We start from the raw sequence: 16,903 nt of genomic DNA, 5'->3' as shown, positions 1-16,903 counted from the left end.
TTGTTGACTTTTTGAAAGAAAAATGAGCACGAAGGATATACTGAATTACGGAAGACAATAGCACCACACAAGATTCATTTAGCAACGATCAGCTTGCGTTTAGTGAAACAAATTCTGTGAAAATTCAAAGATTAAAATCAAAATATTTCAGAATATCATGTACACAGTATGAATAACTGCATTGCATGGTACGTTTGGACCGATTTTTTTATTTTTTGCCAGTCCTGCTGTATCAAGTCACCACATGCGAGTTATGAAACGTAGGAAACGCGCTCTGTTAGAACTTTTCAAAGTAAACTCTGCTGCTGATGGACACCAGCAATTATTTTTAATGTGGGCAGCAGCTGCAGCCTTCTCAGTAACTGTTTACACCTGCTGCTCATGACATCATGATTGCTTCAGTATTTAAGTAAGCGTGCACAAGACCAAAACTTATGTGCCAAAATCGTCATCAGTCATCTTTTTGAGAGTCTCTATATGACTTTTGTTCGATGACTATAAATGCTGCTGAGCTTGTAGGTGAAACGGCAATAAATGCATTCTTCTCTGTGAGATTTTTGTTTTATTTCATCAGTTCATTTACTGATTTTTTTTTTTTTCACACTTGCAGCAATGCCAGGGTGGTGAATTTGTCCTATTTGTTTATCGGTTTGACACGTAGGTCGCTGTGTTTCTCAGTGGCTTCGAGAGTTGCCACTTACGGATTGTGACAATCCTTAAAACATTCAGTTTAGAGCCAGTGTCACATCACTGCCAACATCATTTTCAGCATCTTTGTGCTCCCCAGGAGGATTAGTCGTCAGGTTTGGGCACACAAAGAGCACACTCCATTTGCTCTTTGTGGAGCTATGTGGAGCTATGAGAATAGAAGTTACCTTGTTAGAAAATGCTATTTGAAATGTAATACGTATAAAAGTTTGTTAAAAGAAAAAACTAAATGGTTCGATATAGGGGGACAATAGGGGGACAACAAAAAGGACGTAAAAACACCAAAATGTAGAAGCAGTTTGTAAAAAAAAACAAAAAAACATGTCATATGCCTTGAATCAGCTATGACCTCTCAGTGAAGAGAAAGAAAATAAGCAAATCCAAAGTGAGTGAGCAGTATAGCTACAGGAGGTTTTATAGCCATACCACATCTACACAAAGTAAACAAGGTGTGTAATTGTAAAACTTTTGTAAAATATTGGAGAGAATGTGGAAGACGAGAATCACTTGACGATGTAAAGCTTTATCCATCAGATGTGATGGGATGTTATGATATAATCAAACTCCTACAAACAGCTGAGTCACAATCAGGCCCATGTTGGATGGTTTTCTGTCCAGAGTTCCACGTTTCCGACAAGGGGTATTCATGGACTTTTGTGGTCACTCCTATGCACAGTAGGTGTGTGTGTTGCATACAGCCCACCAATAAAAGGCCGATCATTATCCCTCACATGTAAGCAGTCACTGTGGTGGACATACATCATATAGCGCCTGAATGAAAACCCCTCTCTCATATGTAAGGAACATCTGGTGTCCACATGTGCTCTTAATTCACCAGATGCCCTTTACCACACCTTAAACACCTATTTTATATTCAAGACATGAAAGCCTGTGTTTTTTTTCTTTTATCTGCTCAGTCTGTTCAAATTTCCACATGCGTGCCAAAAAAAGTCATTATTAAGTCATTTCATTGCTCTTTTTTTTTAAATTATTTTTCATTACCACATCCTCATATCCTGTGTGTTCTTAGGCAGCTGTTGGGCATTTGGCAAAAGCTATTCCTTGCACAGCACAGCGCAGCTCTTCAGCTCACTGATAGCATTTGGTGTGTGTCTGAGCAGCAAAGCCCAGAAACGTCAACATCAGTTTACTGATGTTGCATCTTTTAACAGCAGATGCCGCAGAGCTGTGAAATACGTTAAATGCAGATAACCAGATAAAAGCATGAGGCAAGATAAGACTAATTGAACAAAAGCAAGTCAAACAAATGGCTCATAAGCTGCATTTTCAAAGTGTCAACAGATATTATGACATATTTTGTTTTGAGTCTTCAGCGAGAAGCAACCAACTAACACTGATAAGGGGATGTCAGATTCCTCCCTCTATCAAACGGGTCCAGTGGCTCTTTGATGTGAACAGGTGCCTGATCGTACGAGGCTCCAAATGCTATGGCAAGAATCTTCAGTTCAGTTTCATGTGATCGGGATATTCAATCCCAGTTCCATAAAGGTTGGGGTGCAGTGTAAAATTCATCTTTCCATAGCCACTTTATCCATTTCAGGGTCATGGAGAGAGGGGGGCTATCCCGGCAGCCACGGTGGGATGGATTGACCTGCATACCACCAGTCCACGACAGAGACAAACAAGATAAATAACCACATATGCTTGCAGTCGCTCCTAAAGTATTTATGGAATAGAAAATTAACCTAACATGCATGTTTTGGACTGTGGTAGGAAGCCAAAGTACCTGTAGGGAAACCACACATAAGAAGGGAAAGCATGCAAACTCCACATAGGAAGGCCCCAGCCGTGAAGCGACAGTGCTAACCACCACACAATCGTGCAGCCCAATATCTTATTTACAATGGAACCTTGAAAAAATATCAAAAGTTAAAAGTGAGGCATTTTTCAGTTTCATGAAAAACATTTGCTTTAACCTGCCTTTGTAGATGGCACAGTGAGCCGTGTTCAGAGACCAGAGAGTGAGATTTGTGGACGTATCCCTGAGCCCGTGCAGTGATTTCCACTACAGAATCATGTCGGATTTTAAAGGAGTGCCATCTGAGGTGCAGAGGATCATAGGAATTCCATAATGATTCTCTGAATCATTACTGTATCATTTACTGTAAATTGTTCATCTATCCTGCTGTAGATTATGCAATATTCAAAGGCACAATTTTATGTCGAGGAACATTATTTTGAGATTACACCAATCACTCTAGGAATTTCAATCATGCTAAGGGAAAGCATCGGCTCAGTTTCTGTAATAAGGGCACCAACAAGATGCTCTGGAATCCTATGGCACATATTCTTTACAGCATCCTCCTTAATGTGATATCATATCAGTACAGTTTTCATGAAAACCATTCGGAAAATAGAGGGCTCTCACCTGCAACTGTTCTTGTTGAGATAGGTGGAACAGACTGAGAGAAGAGGTTGATGAAAGAGGCAAGTACTGTTCCTCCACATCTTTGTCTGCTGTACTCCTGAAAAGCAGCACAGTTTCCTTTTTTTTTTTTTTTACAGTTTTAGGAACTATTCCTACAGCTGATGTGGAGAATCCTGGTAATACACCTCTGCCATGGAAAAAACTTTCTGTAAATGTTAAGACCTAAGTTCTCACTTAATGGAGCCCCTGGTACTTAGATAAAAGCAAATTCTGGTTAGGATAAAACACCATCACCTAAGTAGCTCTGTCATACTGGATTTGCTGTTTTTGATGAGGGCTAATCCTGTCCAAGTCCTTCCTCATCTTGAAGACATAATAAATAATGAAAGGCTCTTTGTCACCCTCATATTTTTAAGATATAATTAGGAGTCCCCTCACCTCATGTGCACTGGATAGTGTAGTGGTAAGATGGCCGCCTGTCATGTGGGGTAACCAGGGCTTGAATCCTGATCCACCCGCATGAAAGGGACTACCTCTAGTAGGGGTCCTTAGGCAAGACCCCTTGCCTACCTGGGATAAGTCGCTTTGGATAAAAGTGTCTGCCGAATGCATAAACATATGCAAAAAGAAGATAGGGAAGCCACTGGTCCCTGTCTGAGCCAGTGTCATCAACAAACCTGCGTCGCATTAGCTTCAAAGTTTGATTGAATCTATGTTTGTCCATTTGCTTGAAGATGATAAGATGTTAGTCCTCCGATCCACAGCAGCTGGTACACATTCTGAGCAGTTTAAACATAAAGTTTCTACCTTGATCAGTCAGTATTTCATGAGGAAAACCCACCCCTTAAAAAGTTGAGCAAGGCAAAGGTCCCTAAAGTCCTAGCCTTTATCGGTTTTAAAAGGAACAAGTCTGCATACTTTCTCTATTTCATAAAACCCAGCATGAATTTGTTATCTGATTCATGTCTTTCTATCAGCCTCACAATAACAATGTGTCCCAAAGGTGAGTTGATAACTGTTAGAAGCTGGAGGAGATCTGTTGTGGGGACTCTGGGCTGAAGTTCTCTGACACCGAGGGCAGGTCCTGCAAAAATGCACAACATTTCTACACACTAGGCCAGTGGAAACAACATTAAATACAAGCCAAAATTGTATTATTCCTTAGGTGAGAAGAATAAGCTATCGAGCTACAAATGGAACAACCAACTGTTTCACTGATGCATATTGTGTGTAAAAAGTGTTAACATGTAAACAGAAGCTTTTTTGTGTTTCATGGACTTTCTGAGAGCACCAGTCTTTGGTCCTGGTGCTGCAACTAAACAGTATCATCAGGAATCCTGAAACCTAGCGGTACATCCGGTTGTTATAGCACTGAGAAAGACATAACAGTATGCTAAAGTTTCTCTGCCTACCTGAATTGCACTATCTATGTGGCTCAACTTCAATCTCATAAATGTAAAATGGTAACGTACTCAAAGCCTGAACAGCCTCACCTGTTTCTTGCCTAGATCCGAGTCACGGCAATATTATATCATCACCCAAGACATCTGGAAATGTTAAGTTATATGCTGCCCCAACATTAAAGGGGTACATTTTCCATTGTTTGTTTCAATGAACATCTTCACATTGCCTCTCGTTTTTGTTTGTTTGTTTTTTTTACGTGAAGATTTTGGGACATAAGATGGGATTTCTACATTATCGGAGACGTAACCACAGTTACTGTCAGGATCTGGGTTTTTGGTAAGGTTTTTTGACTTGGTTGTTGGTGTTGTTTTTATTCGTTACTCTTAGTGTTTTCTGTATTTAGACTCAGTCTTTGATTCACCTTAGTTCTGTTCATAAGTATTCAGTTATGTTTTATTTCTCCTTGTGTATTCTTTGTTAGTGTGCTCTCTCTCGCCCCCTGTGCCATCTCTCTCCCTCTCCTCAGTTGGTCTTGGTCTTGGTCTTGGTCCCCGATCTGAAATCCTAGTCTGCGTTCCTCGCCTCTATGGTCACACTTTCCCTGGTCCCTGGTTTTTCCCGGTAAGTCCCCACCGCAAGTATTTAAGTCTGTTTTGTTATTTTCTTAGTTTCATGTTCAGTTTAGTTTTTCTTTACTCCAGCTTTGCTGCGCCTTTTGTTTATCTTGGAAAATAAACCCTTTAACGTCACGTTTTGCCTCCCGTCTGTGTCTGCAACTGGGTCCTCCCTAAACACAACATGACAGTTACTCAAAGCTGGTACTGAGCTCTGTTGGGCTAAGGCAACATTCTGGACACCTTTCTTTTTGATAATGAGTTTGCATCAACCAACGAAACACCTTCATCAGTTTTCTCTGGGTCACGGCGTTTAATTCCAACTTAAAATTTTTGTGTCAGCATTTTTCAAGTGTAATAATCAGAGATGATTCTTCAAGATTAGTCCTTTCAATTAAACCCATTTCACTTTTATCTTCTTCTGCCTACGGTACAACACTTTAGGCATCTCCTCTGGGTTCACATAGAGAGACCAAAATCTTTTACTGTTAATAACACATTTCTGAAGAATAGCAGACCTAAATCAATCATAAGTGACTGACCCAATGTGGACACATAAGCACTTAGAGCTTTTCCAGTTAATAGTGGGTTCAGGCAGATAGCCCAGTCTGACCTGCAGACGATCTGCGTGCAACTGCTACACTCCTCAAAAGTTTTATGAAAGTGTCCAATGTCATTATCCTCACTTAATTAGAGCATTTTAAGCACAGCAAGAGGGACCATGAAATGTATGAGCTGACTGGGAGTAGCTTTGCGGAGATGTAGCCTCTAGTGAAGGTTATAGAATCATCATTTTTCATCTCAGCCTCTTTCTGTCTTTTCTGTACTATAAATAACACAAACTACACACTCTTCTATGATGAGCAAAGGGCAATAGTGTGATAATGGCAAAGACTTGCTCTCCAGTTTGCCCTGCTGAAAAAATTAAGTAGACTACGGCCCCCTTCTGCGCTGAAGATCATTGGTGGAATTGCCACAATTCTTATTCCAATTCTGTCAGCATCTGAATTTGCGGCAGCAGTGACATTGGGCATTGAATACCTGCATTGAATACACATCTCAGAGATGCCAAGAGCTTTGATTTCCTGGGAATAAGAAAGGAGTGACTGACCAATTAGTACAGGGCCAGAAAAAAAAAGACTAAAACCCTATTTGAGGTGTTTCATTCCACCTTTGTTGCTCTCTCAAACTTGAAACATTCCTCTATGCATTATGTGGAAGAGTGCCCTGATTATGTTTCACAAACTGCCATGAGACTGTGTTCTCTGATCAGAAAAGACAATGAAAACCACTGATTCAATGTTTTTTACTGTATATTGGTGATGATGTATCAAGCATATCTATTCAAACACTGCATCAAGTGTAGGGGTTCCCAGAGGAAGCCCCTTCTCCATAAAAGCACCATCCTAACAAGGCTGCTGAGTGAGGAATCCTGTTTGACACCCCGTCATTCATGTGCACCTGAGTACACATGTGCACATCCATATGTGTACAAAGGCACTCTTCTCTTGCTACTCAGACACGCAGACTTCAGACGTGAACTTTAACTCACTTGTCTGGGGGTAGAGCAGCCTCCCTATTGGGCACATGGCCAATACGGTAAGGGGAAATCCCTCTGAGGCTAACCTCACCGCACCCTATAGCGCAATGTTCAGCGGGGCTGCACCAATGCACAACAGCACAAAGAAGCCATTCTTTTAAAAATTCATAATCATACTTATCCCCCTATTTCTCCCATAGCCACTGATGAAAAAATATTTGAGAGTTGAGATTTGTTTGCAGTGTTGTGTAAGACCAGAACCTGTCAAGGCATCAGTGACCTTGTCTAAAAAGTTGTTGATGTGTTCAAGAATATTTCAGAGGTCAGCATTTATCTTTTATTCTTCAAGATAACTGTCTGTGTTTAACTTGGGAAGTCCACGTGTCCATTAGTTTTCTGAGATGCCAGATTTATCCTGCTCCATGTTGCACGTTTATCCAGCATAACTTGTGATCGGAAAGTGGATTAACTTACTTTGTTATATCTTCATCTTGTTGCTGTCGCATACTTTGTGCATGAGTTTTCTCGCAGCTGTAATGTCAAAAGCCAAAAGCAAAACTCCATGTTATAGGAAAATAACTTAGCAAAATCAACTTATTTTCAACTTTTTAACTTGACAAAAAGGAAACTGCGGAAACATCTAAAACATCGTTACAGCTACATAGAGATCTGTGTTAAAAGGGGGAAAAGTAGAGAAAGTCATACTAACAAGACCAACCTCCAGTAAAATAAGTGATATTTTTTCTGACTATTATAGCCTCCTGACACATGGAATTGACTTAGAAAATTTCTTCAAAACACAAAGTCATAGGCTAAGGACACCTGAAGTCGGGGTATCTATAAAAAGGGGTATTTCCCTCCTCTGTTCCCCTCTAAAAAAAAAATCTCGTGAAACCGCACAATTGTTTGCATACCACTTTTTTTGACTGGACTAACAGGTGACGTCATGAGGACGGATTCACATGTATCACAGGTAACATAGCAAGCGGAATGTTGAGAGCAGTTCAACTTTTTCAATTGACAGCAGAGGCACCAACCAAGCAAATCGGCTTACTAATCGTGTGCCTGATCTTGTGACGCATTGTTGCTACAATTCCAAGCATCAGACCTGCAGACCGCTGAGCATTAAAGCATCGTGCCCTTGTGGATCCTGCCAGCTGCCCTGTAATATGATGGCAAAGCAGCTCAGTCAAACGCAACAGCAATGTCCTGGACATACAAAAACTCTCCTTTGTAAAATAAAAAAAAAAAAACACCACTTTGTATGTTTGTCACTGTACGTGTTCTACTTGCAATGCTCCATAATGCATTCTGATGCTAGAGAAGTAACTAACTGCTCAAAATCTAGATGTCATATATCCGGTCAGAAGTGACCCTTTAACCTAGCAGCACGCTTGCTGGACATCTGTGGATTAGATGTCTCTTAATCACTGTTTTAATCACCTTATCCATTCATGACAGTCCAAACATCACAGGGCAACAGACCTGTAGATTAAAAAAAAAGTAGCAACTACTTCAAGAGTGATATGCAGGTTAACTTGCAGGTTGCGGATACCGCAGATCATTTTTCAGGAAAAATGTCATGGCTTTCAAGAATGATCTCTTGTTGGGCTGCCGGGCTCAATTTTTAAGGCGTCAACCCATATTTCTTCTTCCTTCAGTTTGTACATTTTTATATACATTCCTTATGCCCTGTAGCACTTGGCTTTCATTGTTATGTTTATAACGTATGATTTAACGTGGTTAAAAGGTTGCTTAAAGCGTGGTTATTCAATCATAAAGTTTAAATCTCAGAGGGTTTCCACGCAGACATCACGGCAGAACTACAATGCTTTAAACAGTCCTACAGCACATTACTTTTAGAATACCATTTTAGAGTTATACTGAAATTAAAGGATGTTCAACTATTTTTGATGCACAAAATGTCACCCATGTACCTGTTTGTTTCGGATTTTACTGCATTGTGTAACTGTATGGGAATCCACATGTATTTTGTGGTCTTTCTTTGAAAGGGTCAACTTTCACTGAGGCTTTGCATTGGTTGTCTTAAGATATCACAGGAAAATGTTTATGAATTTACCTGAATGTAGCCTATTCACTACATAATGATCAGCTTTTTATCTGTTTAACTTCTGATTTGCAAATATCAATGCCACAAGCTTTTTTTTTCTTTTTCTTTTTGCCATTTAATAAGGAGAAAAGAAATAAAAGAAGAAGCATGTCTTGTAGGCATTTAATGTGTTTGAAGGTACCATAATGCTTAAGTGAAACTCTGTGAGTTGTATATTAACTGCAGCAAACACATCCCTGTCCTCCAACCTGAACAGTCTTTATTCCTGTAGCTGGCAGTCAGTCCTCTGTGTTTCTCTGAAATAAGGTTTCTAGTTAAAGCCTACAGTTAATGCAACCTCAAATGTCAGAGCAGATTCTGAGTAGCCTACAACTTCAGGGCTGTTACTTCACACATACTGCGCTTTGGACAAATTCCAGTTCAAACAGAATCAGGTCAGGATTTTTTTTTCTCTCACGTGGAAACCACCAAGTCAGCAAAAATAATTGGTCATTGCTGCTGGGTAAACAAAGCACAATCAGATCTGGTGAAGACAGAGGGAAGCTATATATATATATATTTTAAAGAAATTCAGTTGTGTTTTAAACACTGGCTTAATAATGATATTTATGCCACTTTTAGTTATTGGATCAACAGCCTGATTTGTACTTTTCTTGTCTGTAGGATGAAACACACTTCTTGCCACAAATAGACCAGATTACCACCTTTCAGAAAAATGAAACCTCAAGTAACAATGACTTTGGAGGGGATCACCCGAAAAGTGTCAATTTAAAGGATTATTGGAGGGCAAAGTGCTTCTCGGAGGAGATAAAGATAAGCCTGAGTCCATACACCAGTCATGTCTTATTTATCCAGGATTTTCACGTGTGCTATCTTTGGGATGGTCGCAGCTCAGCCCTCTGATTGGACACACCCTCCCAACTCACGCCTTAGTAGTTCCATCTTGGCGGGGCGGGACCTGGCGAGCCTTTACACCCATGATTGGCCCAAAATCAGAAAATTTGCAGCTTTTTTTCCCCGAGGATTCGAGGAACAGGTCGTGCGTTATAAATACAGCCTCCAGCCGCGGTAACAAAATGAGCACCGGCATCCGTAGCTTTCGCGTTCGAACAGCGCTCCATGATCTTTGTGACAAGGATGCTGCAGCAAGCTCTTCGAGTAACCGGCCGGAGTGCCCTCCCCCTGCTCAAGTGGATGGACAGGTGGGCTGAGAGCGCAGCAGCCGGGCCGGCGGCCGGCAAGCAGAAGGCGCTGAAGACTCTGGGCGACATGCCCGGACCGTCACTCCCCAGCTTTGTCTGGGATTTATTAGCCAGGGGGGGTCTGTCACGGCTGCACGAGCTGCAGGTAAGGAGGTGAAGTTACAAAGTGGCTACACACGTTGCATTTTAGATGGACACAAGTCAAAACACTTTTATCTGAACTTCTCCTCGTGTTTTTTTTTTTTTTTTTTTTTAAATGCATTTAGGGCTGAATGACAAGTCATGTCGGATATGTTTCATACACACACAAGTTCCATTAAACACTGTTAGACCATATGCACAAGTAAGAATTTTGGACCATATGATGTGTGTTTATTTGGTCTGGTCAAAACTCGTTATTTTATTAAAGCCCACTTGGTGTGCGAGCTTTCCATTTTAGTCTGAGCTCGTGCATCTTCGGTGCAAGTCAGTTTCTTGCAAAGCTTTAAGGTATCCTCTTTTGAGCTTCAAAGTTATGGACTCAGCATACTGAATATGAGAACTATAGTCTTTATATAGCCTGCAAGGAAGGGTTTAACAAGTCTTTGTCTCGTGCCCCAGGTGGAAGGAGTGAATCGATATGGCCCCATGTGGAAGGCAAGCTTTGGCCCCATTCTGACTGTTCATGTGGCTGATCCAGCGCTCATAGAGCAGGTCCTGAGGCAGGAGGGTCAGCACCCCATGCGCTCCAACCTGTCCTCCTGGAAAGACTACAGGACGCTCAGGGGACATCACTGCGGACTTTTAACATCGTGAGTATAGTGCACCTTTTTGAACGTGTCTAATCTCCTCTATCTCTATCCTCTTTTTTTTCCTTCCCCTGATTGGTTCTGGTGATTAAACACCAGAGGTTCCCTCAGTGTTGAACTGAAGATGATGAACAGCCAGTGATATAATCTGCTCGTTCACTTCAGTGGAATGAACTGAAGGAGGCAGTCCGACACAGATGAGGATTCTTCCATGTAAATGATAGGATAGCCAGACTTGAAACACAAGGCTTATTTGGGAGAATGCTGATTCAGTTGTTTCTCTTATTCCGCCCGTTTTTCGGCGATTTCATCCATTTGTATATCAAAACGTTCAGCTCTTTCGGGAGATCCCTGCTATGACTTTTGGAATTTCTAAATTTTTTAAATATTAAACTTTTATTCAAATTTTCCCGTCATTGAAATGAATGTAAAGTCTTTAAAATCCTTCAAAAACGTCCTCCTCTTTGAAACCTAAATACTTCAGCTTTCAGCTAGAGACGCCATTCAAACTTTCAAATGGTTCACAAGACATTCAGCTATTACTGAATGATGCAGCTTTTTCAAATATTCAGCCAACTTTGAAATATCAGTTTAAAATTATTGTAAATTTTTTTTGGTGATTTCTGTGATTACAATGTATGTCATGTGTAGATATGAGGCAGAGCACAGAAAGATTCTTCAGAAAAAAAGGGTTTAACCTGTCTCTGTGTCCATAATTTTTAACCCACAGGCATAATGTTACCATCAAAACGTAGGAATATTTGTCCTCTTTCAGCCAATGTGACAACCAAAGAGCTGAGACTTGCAGAATTTGAGCTATGAGCCTCACAAGCAAGAGAAACACCTCAAAGCTCTCCATTGTCTGCAGTGTTAACTTTTGGACAGATTTTTGGAGAACAGAAATGTCATGTGTTTTTTTTTTTTTTTTTTTTTTAATCGTTCCCACGTCTTGCAGTCGATTGAAATAAAAACTACATCAGCGCGTTCCTCTATCCCTGGTGCTTTTTTCCATTTTACTTGCTGAAATGTGTTTCTACCTTTTAAACCTGATGGACACTGCTCTGAACTGTTTCCTACCACTTGAGCCATGTCACACTGAGGGACACCGTGTCAATTCTTTTGGGTTTCTTTTCACATGAGACTCTATAACAGACAGAAGCATCTCCCTGAGAGGCTCAGAAGTTCACAGCCTCACTGTTTGTGTGCTTTGCTTTACTTCATGTTGGACTTATTCAGTACTAGACTCATTTCTCCCTGAACCAAAATGTGAACCCATTTCATTCCAGGCCATTGTTCAAATTAGCTGCTTTGAATGAAACCATTTCTTTCTTCTCTGTGTGTTTCCCATTTAAGATCAGTGTTGTGGTGCTCCATTTAACCTTTTGAACTTTTTCATGTGAACAGTTCATCTCTGTGTTGAAATGGTCTCCAGCTGTCACTTTCCCACTTTTACAATTCAATTTAAGGTTCCAATTTTCACTTATTTTCATTCTGCTTGAAATCCTTCTGTTGTTATGAACCCTTCACGTCTTCTGCAGTTTTTCCAGCAGTTTCAAAGCGTTCCCCTATTGTCTTTTTACCTTCAACCTCCTTCAACCAAGACTTCAGCTACTGGTTTTCTACTGAAATTGAACTTTTTCCAGCTTTTTTGCATGTTCAGTTTATCAGCATTCTCACTGCTGTTTCGCAGGAACAGCTTTTTCTAGTTATTTATTTACTCTCTTACCATATACCAGTCCGGTGTTGAAGATGAGTGTATAAATCCTGTTTTATCTGCATTTAGATGCTTATCCAAATCTATATACCACTATTAACTTACCCTGTGTGTGTGTGTGTGTGTGTAGCGAGGGGGAGGAGTGGCAGGCAGTGAGGAGTCTCCTGGGGAAGCACATGCTCCGACCGAAGGTGGTGGAAGCTTACGATAAAACCCTGAACACTGTCGTCAGTGACCTCATTGCCAAACTTCGCCATTGCAGACAGCCTCATGGCCTCGTTACCGACATCGCCAGCGAGTTCTATCGCTTCGGCCTTGAGGGTAAGGTTTCATGTTGTCTCGGGAGCAGTAACATTACGCATCACTACAAGGTGTAATCATTGGTAATTAGGCCAACTACATGCAGGAAAACTATGCTATTTTACCGGCATGATAACACATACATGCCCTTCAATGCCCGGCAAGCTCAACAACGAGCACCCTTTGTCCTGCGGAGACGGAGAAGATACCCTTTATTGTTTAACTTCATCCTCACCTGTTGTGTTGATGGGCTTTGTTGGTGGGATACCTGAAAAATTTGATTTGACTTCAAGCCTGTTTTTAACCTATTTTGCACCCAGAGCTTCCAGTTTACTCATCTTCTTCACCTCTTCTTGTGTCTGACAGGTATTTCTTCAGTGTTGTTTGAAACCAGAATCGGTTGCCTGGCTCCTGTTGTACCCGAAGAGACGGAGCGTTTCATCCGGTCGATCAACACCATGTTTGTAATGACGCTTCTTACCATGGCCATGCCGAGCTGGCTGCATCAGCTGTTCCCTAAGCCCTGGAATGTCTTTTGTCAGTGTTGGGACTACATGTTCGATTTTGGTAGGTTTTCCTCAGCGACTGTGAGGCTTGAGATTGGTTTCAGTGTTGTAGGAAATGGCCGCGTACCTGATTTGAGTGACAATTGTGTTCACAATTAGTTTTTTTCTTCTTTTTTTTTTAACAAAACCCTTTGTAGTTACGATTCAAGATTGATTTGGTGACAAACTACATTTAAAAAGCACAATCTTAAAAAAAGTATGAATGTATTAAGTTTAAACTACTTTATGGAACCAAACAAACATTTAGGTGGAACATGCTGTTTTCAGATTCTTCTTCCAAGCTCATCTCTTCTCAGTGGCTTTTGGGGGTTTTCACTCAGCTGTGCGATGTCATCCTGACCGCTCTCACAAGTCTTATGCAGATCTGAGACATCAAACATGTTTAAAATAATCACCCGAGATCGGGTAGCAGCGGAATTAAAGTCTTTAACCCTCACGCACTACAAGATCATCTGGCCTAAAATGAGCCAGAAGTCCTGAACATGGCAGTTAATGTGTTTGTGTCAGTCGGCTTAAGTCATCTTTTTCATCATGGCCTCTGATCTCCTTGTGTCTGTAGCAAAAGGTCACATTGACCAGCGTGTGGCTGCCGAAGCGGAGAAGATTGCAAGAGGAGAGAAGGTGGAGGGTCATTATCTCACCTACTTCCTGTCACAGACGGGGCTGCCCATGAAGACTGTCTACAGCAACGTCACAGAGCTGCTTCTTGCGGGAGTCGACACGGTAGGAATGAGTCTACTTTCTGTCAGCTTCTTCGCTGGGTTCTTCTTTCAGTCCAACAGCCAGTTAAAACCTCCTATGTGTTGTTTCAGATCTCCAGCACTCTGTCCTGGTCGTTATATGAGCTGTCCCGTCACCCAGAGGTGCAGGACTCGCTCAGGAAGGAGGTGCTGAGTGTGCTGGAGGGTCGAAGGATACCGGAGGCTGCAGATGTGGCCCGCATGCCTCTCCTTAAGGCCACAGTCAAAGAGGTTCTCAGGTATAAGTCAAAGGGTTTCAGCTGTTTGGAGATTGTTTTTTTTTTTTTTTTTTTTTTTTTTTTTTAAATTCAGAGTCTCCAAATTTAGTTTAGGCTGACACTGAACTTTTTTGGGTTTCAGGTTGTACCCAGTTATTCCTGCTAATGCAAGGGTCATCACAGACAAAGATATCCAGGTTGGAGGCTACCTAATCCCCAAAAATGTGAGTCTTAACACCATTCTTCCTGCATGTTTCTGGTAGTCAAGAACTATTTAGACTCAAATCCTGTCACTTTGATGGACACTTGGCTCCTTTTGTATGCATTCAACACGCATTTGACCACAAATTCTTCCCTTCCAGACTCTGATTACCTTATGCCACTTTGCAACATCACGGGACCCCGCAGTGTTTCCAAACCCGCACGCCTTCCAGCCCTCTCGCTGGTTCAAGAAAGACCAGGCTTATCATCCGTATGCCTCTGTGCCCTTTGGCGTGGGAAAACGCAGCTGCATAGGTCGTCGTATTGCTGAGCTGGAGCTCTACCTCGCTCTTTCCCGGGTGAGTTGACTTGGCTTTGTCGAATTATTTATTTTCAACCTTTGAGAACAGGTATTTGACATATGATTCACCTAAAAAAACGGCTGAAACGTTGCACAGCTTCTCTAAGCATTGTCTATTCAGCAGATAATCTTTTTAGGTAAGAGCAGTATTAGCCATGAAAATGTATAAGATGCAGGCAATGCAACTGTCACATTCAGGTGCAAGTCATTTACACAGTGGTTCAGTTAAAGCTGCAGTCTGCAACTCTTTTTCAAGCATAATGCCTGGAACTGTCCGGGGATTCTGAAAGTAGTACATTAAATACCCCAATACAAAAAAAATGAGTTCTCTAGGTCCCCCATATGTCCCGCTAGGTCCCTCCAAAGCCAGCAGGTTTGTTTACAAAATTGCAGACCGGACCGGTAAAAGGTAACCAATCAGGTTTACGAGCTGGGCTCTGCTGGCTGTCAATCACCGATTGTGCACGCGCGATACAAGGTAGGCTCGTCCCCACGCTTATTTATCTAGACTATTGAACTTCATTGCGGGCTAGTCTACTTACTGTGTCTTCCATGATCGCAAATGACAGGTGAGTTGATGAATGAGGTCGTGTACGCGCATCTGGCGTGCACTTAGACGTGCACGAGTTCTCATGTGTTTTGATGGGGCGGGACAGGAAGTTGAATAACTTTTTATTTTTCGGTTAAAAAATAAGCATTTCTTGCATTTTAGCGACTACGGAGGTCACCGTTTTCAACTTCAAGCGTTCTGATAGATCATGTAAACTCTTAAAATGCCAAAAATTAGGACTTTACGTATGACAACAACAAATCCTGCAGACTGCAGCTTAAAGGATTTCGTGCTGTGTTTTCTACAAGTCCTCTTGCAGAGCTTTATCTTGGAACAATGTCAAACTGAAAGAAAGGGCTTTAAGTAATTATGCAAATCCAGCTCCTAATGAATGAATTGGCTTATGTTGTCCAGGGATTTCCCAGTCACTACCCTGCACTTGTGTTATTTCTTTATTTTTAGCGGCTCTGTTGCTAATCCGTTTACTCTGCTTTCATTAGATGCTGATAGAGTTCGATGTGAAGCCGGACCCAGAGGGAGTTTCCGTGAAGCCGATGACACGCACTCTTCTAGTTCCTGAAAATGCCATTAGCCTCCAGTTTATTGAACGATGACCTACTCTCCTGAGCTGGACAGTTACACGAGTGAACACTGGTCCCCTCTGGGCCATGAGGAGATCTAGCGGACAGTGTTATCACACCAACCGTGAGCCGGCTGGTGGCTCACGTAAGAGCGGGTCTTCAAACTTTGACACAGTTAAGAGCAACGGCCTCCTCCTCTGTGGCCCAGTGAGTGCTGGCTGATATGAGAAGCGATAATGGAAGAAAGATGAGGGCTGACGGCTCATCGGGGAAGCAGTTCTTACTGAAAGAGTTGTGACAACGAATTTGATCTAGTGACAAACAAGACCCCTCCATAACTTTTAGTTAAAGCACTAAAATGTGTCGAACAATGTTGCATTGGTTGGAATTTGCGATGAAACAAGTGTTCAAAGCAGATTATTCGTGAATCTAGAAATCCACTCTTGGATCTGATTCTAGATTGTGATCTTCGGCACCAGCAGTTTCCTCTTTGTTCAGGTCATGTGAACTTTTGATTTAAAAAAAAAAAAAAAAATCTTTTCTTTATATGTCCAGGATAGTAAGATGCAGAATATTAGGAGGGCCTCGGACCGGTGCACGGAGACACCTGTTGTAGATTTGATGTTCGATATGATGATGCAGGTGTGCTTTATAAGGTGTTTATGGGGCAAAGTAGTACTACTGGTATTTTAAAAACAGGCAGCTATTCTGAATATTTCTGTGTAGGAATATCTTGTGCCAATGACATTTCAGACATAGATATTCTCAATCTTTATGATTCGGTGTAGATATTTTATTCAGTTCTTCAGCGCAGCGCTGGGCCATCGGCATATACATTTTCTTTTTACAATGAAACTTACTTTTAGCGATGGTGCATTATTTTTCCAAAGGTTAAGGATGTGAAAAATGTATTTATTCTAATTTAACGCACTTTAAAGCCTTTACTTTTTTTTTTT

At 41.4% G+C, this 16,903-nt stretch overlaps 1 protein-coding gene across 1 annotated transcript; it reads left to right on the top strand.

The window, feature by feature from the left end:
• Positions 1-9,845: 9,845 nt before the first annotated feature.
• Positions 9,846-15,980, top strand: cyp27b1 (cytochrome P450, family 27, subfamily B, polypeptide 1). Its single transcript, XM_075460809.1, has 9 exons — positions 9,846-10,073; positions 10,529-10,719; positions 12,561-12,751; positions 13,097-13,297; positions 13,856-14,019; positions 14,109-14,275; positions 14,397-14,478; positions 14,617-14,814; positions 15,867-15,980. Exons 1-9 carry the CDS (start codon positions 9,846-9,848, stop codon positions 15,978-15,980), a joined length of 1,536 nt encoding a protein of 511 aa, XP_075316924.1.
• The last annotated feature ends 923 nt before the right edge of the window (positions 15,981-16,903 follow it).

This window comes from Odontesthes bonariensis, chromosome 3, assembly GCF_027942865.1.
Source record: "Odontesthes bonariensis isolate fOdoBon6 chromosome 3, fOdoBon6.hap1, whole genome shotgun sequence".
Classification (NCBI taxonomy): domain Eukaryota; kingdom Metazoa; phylum Chordata; class Actinopteri; order Atheriniformes; family Atherinopsidae; genus Odontesthes; species Odontesthes bonariensis.
This window is presented reverse-complemented; position numbering and strand designations above follow the sequence as displayed.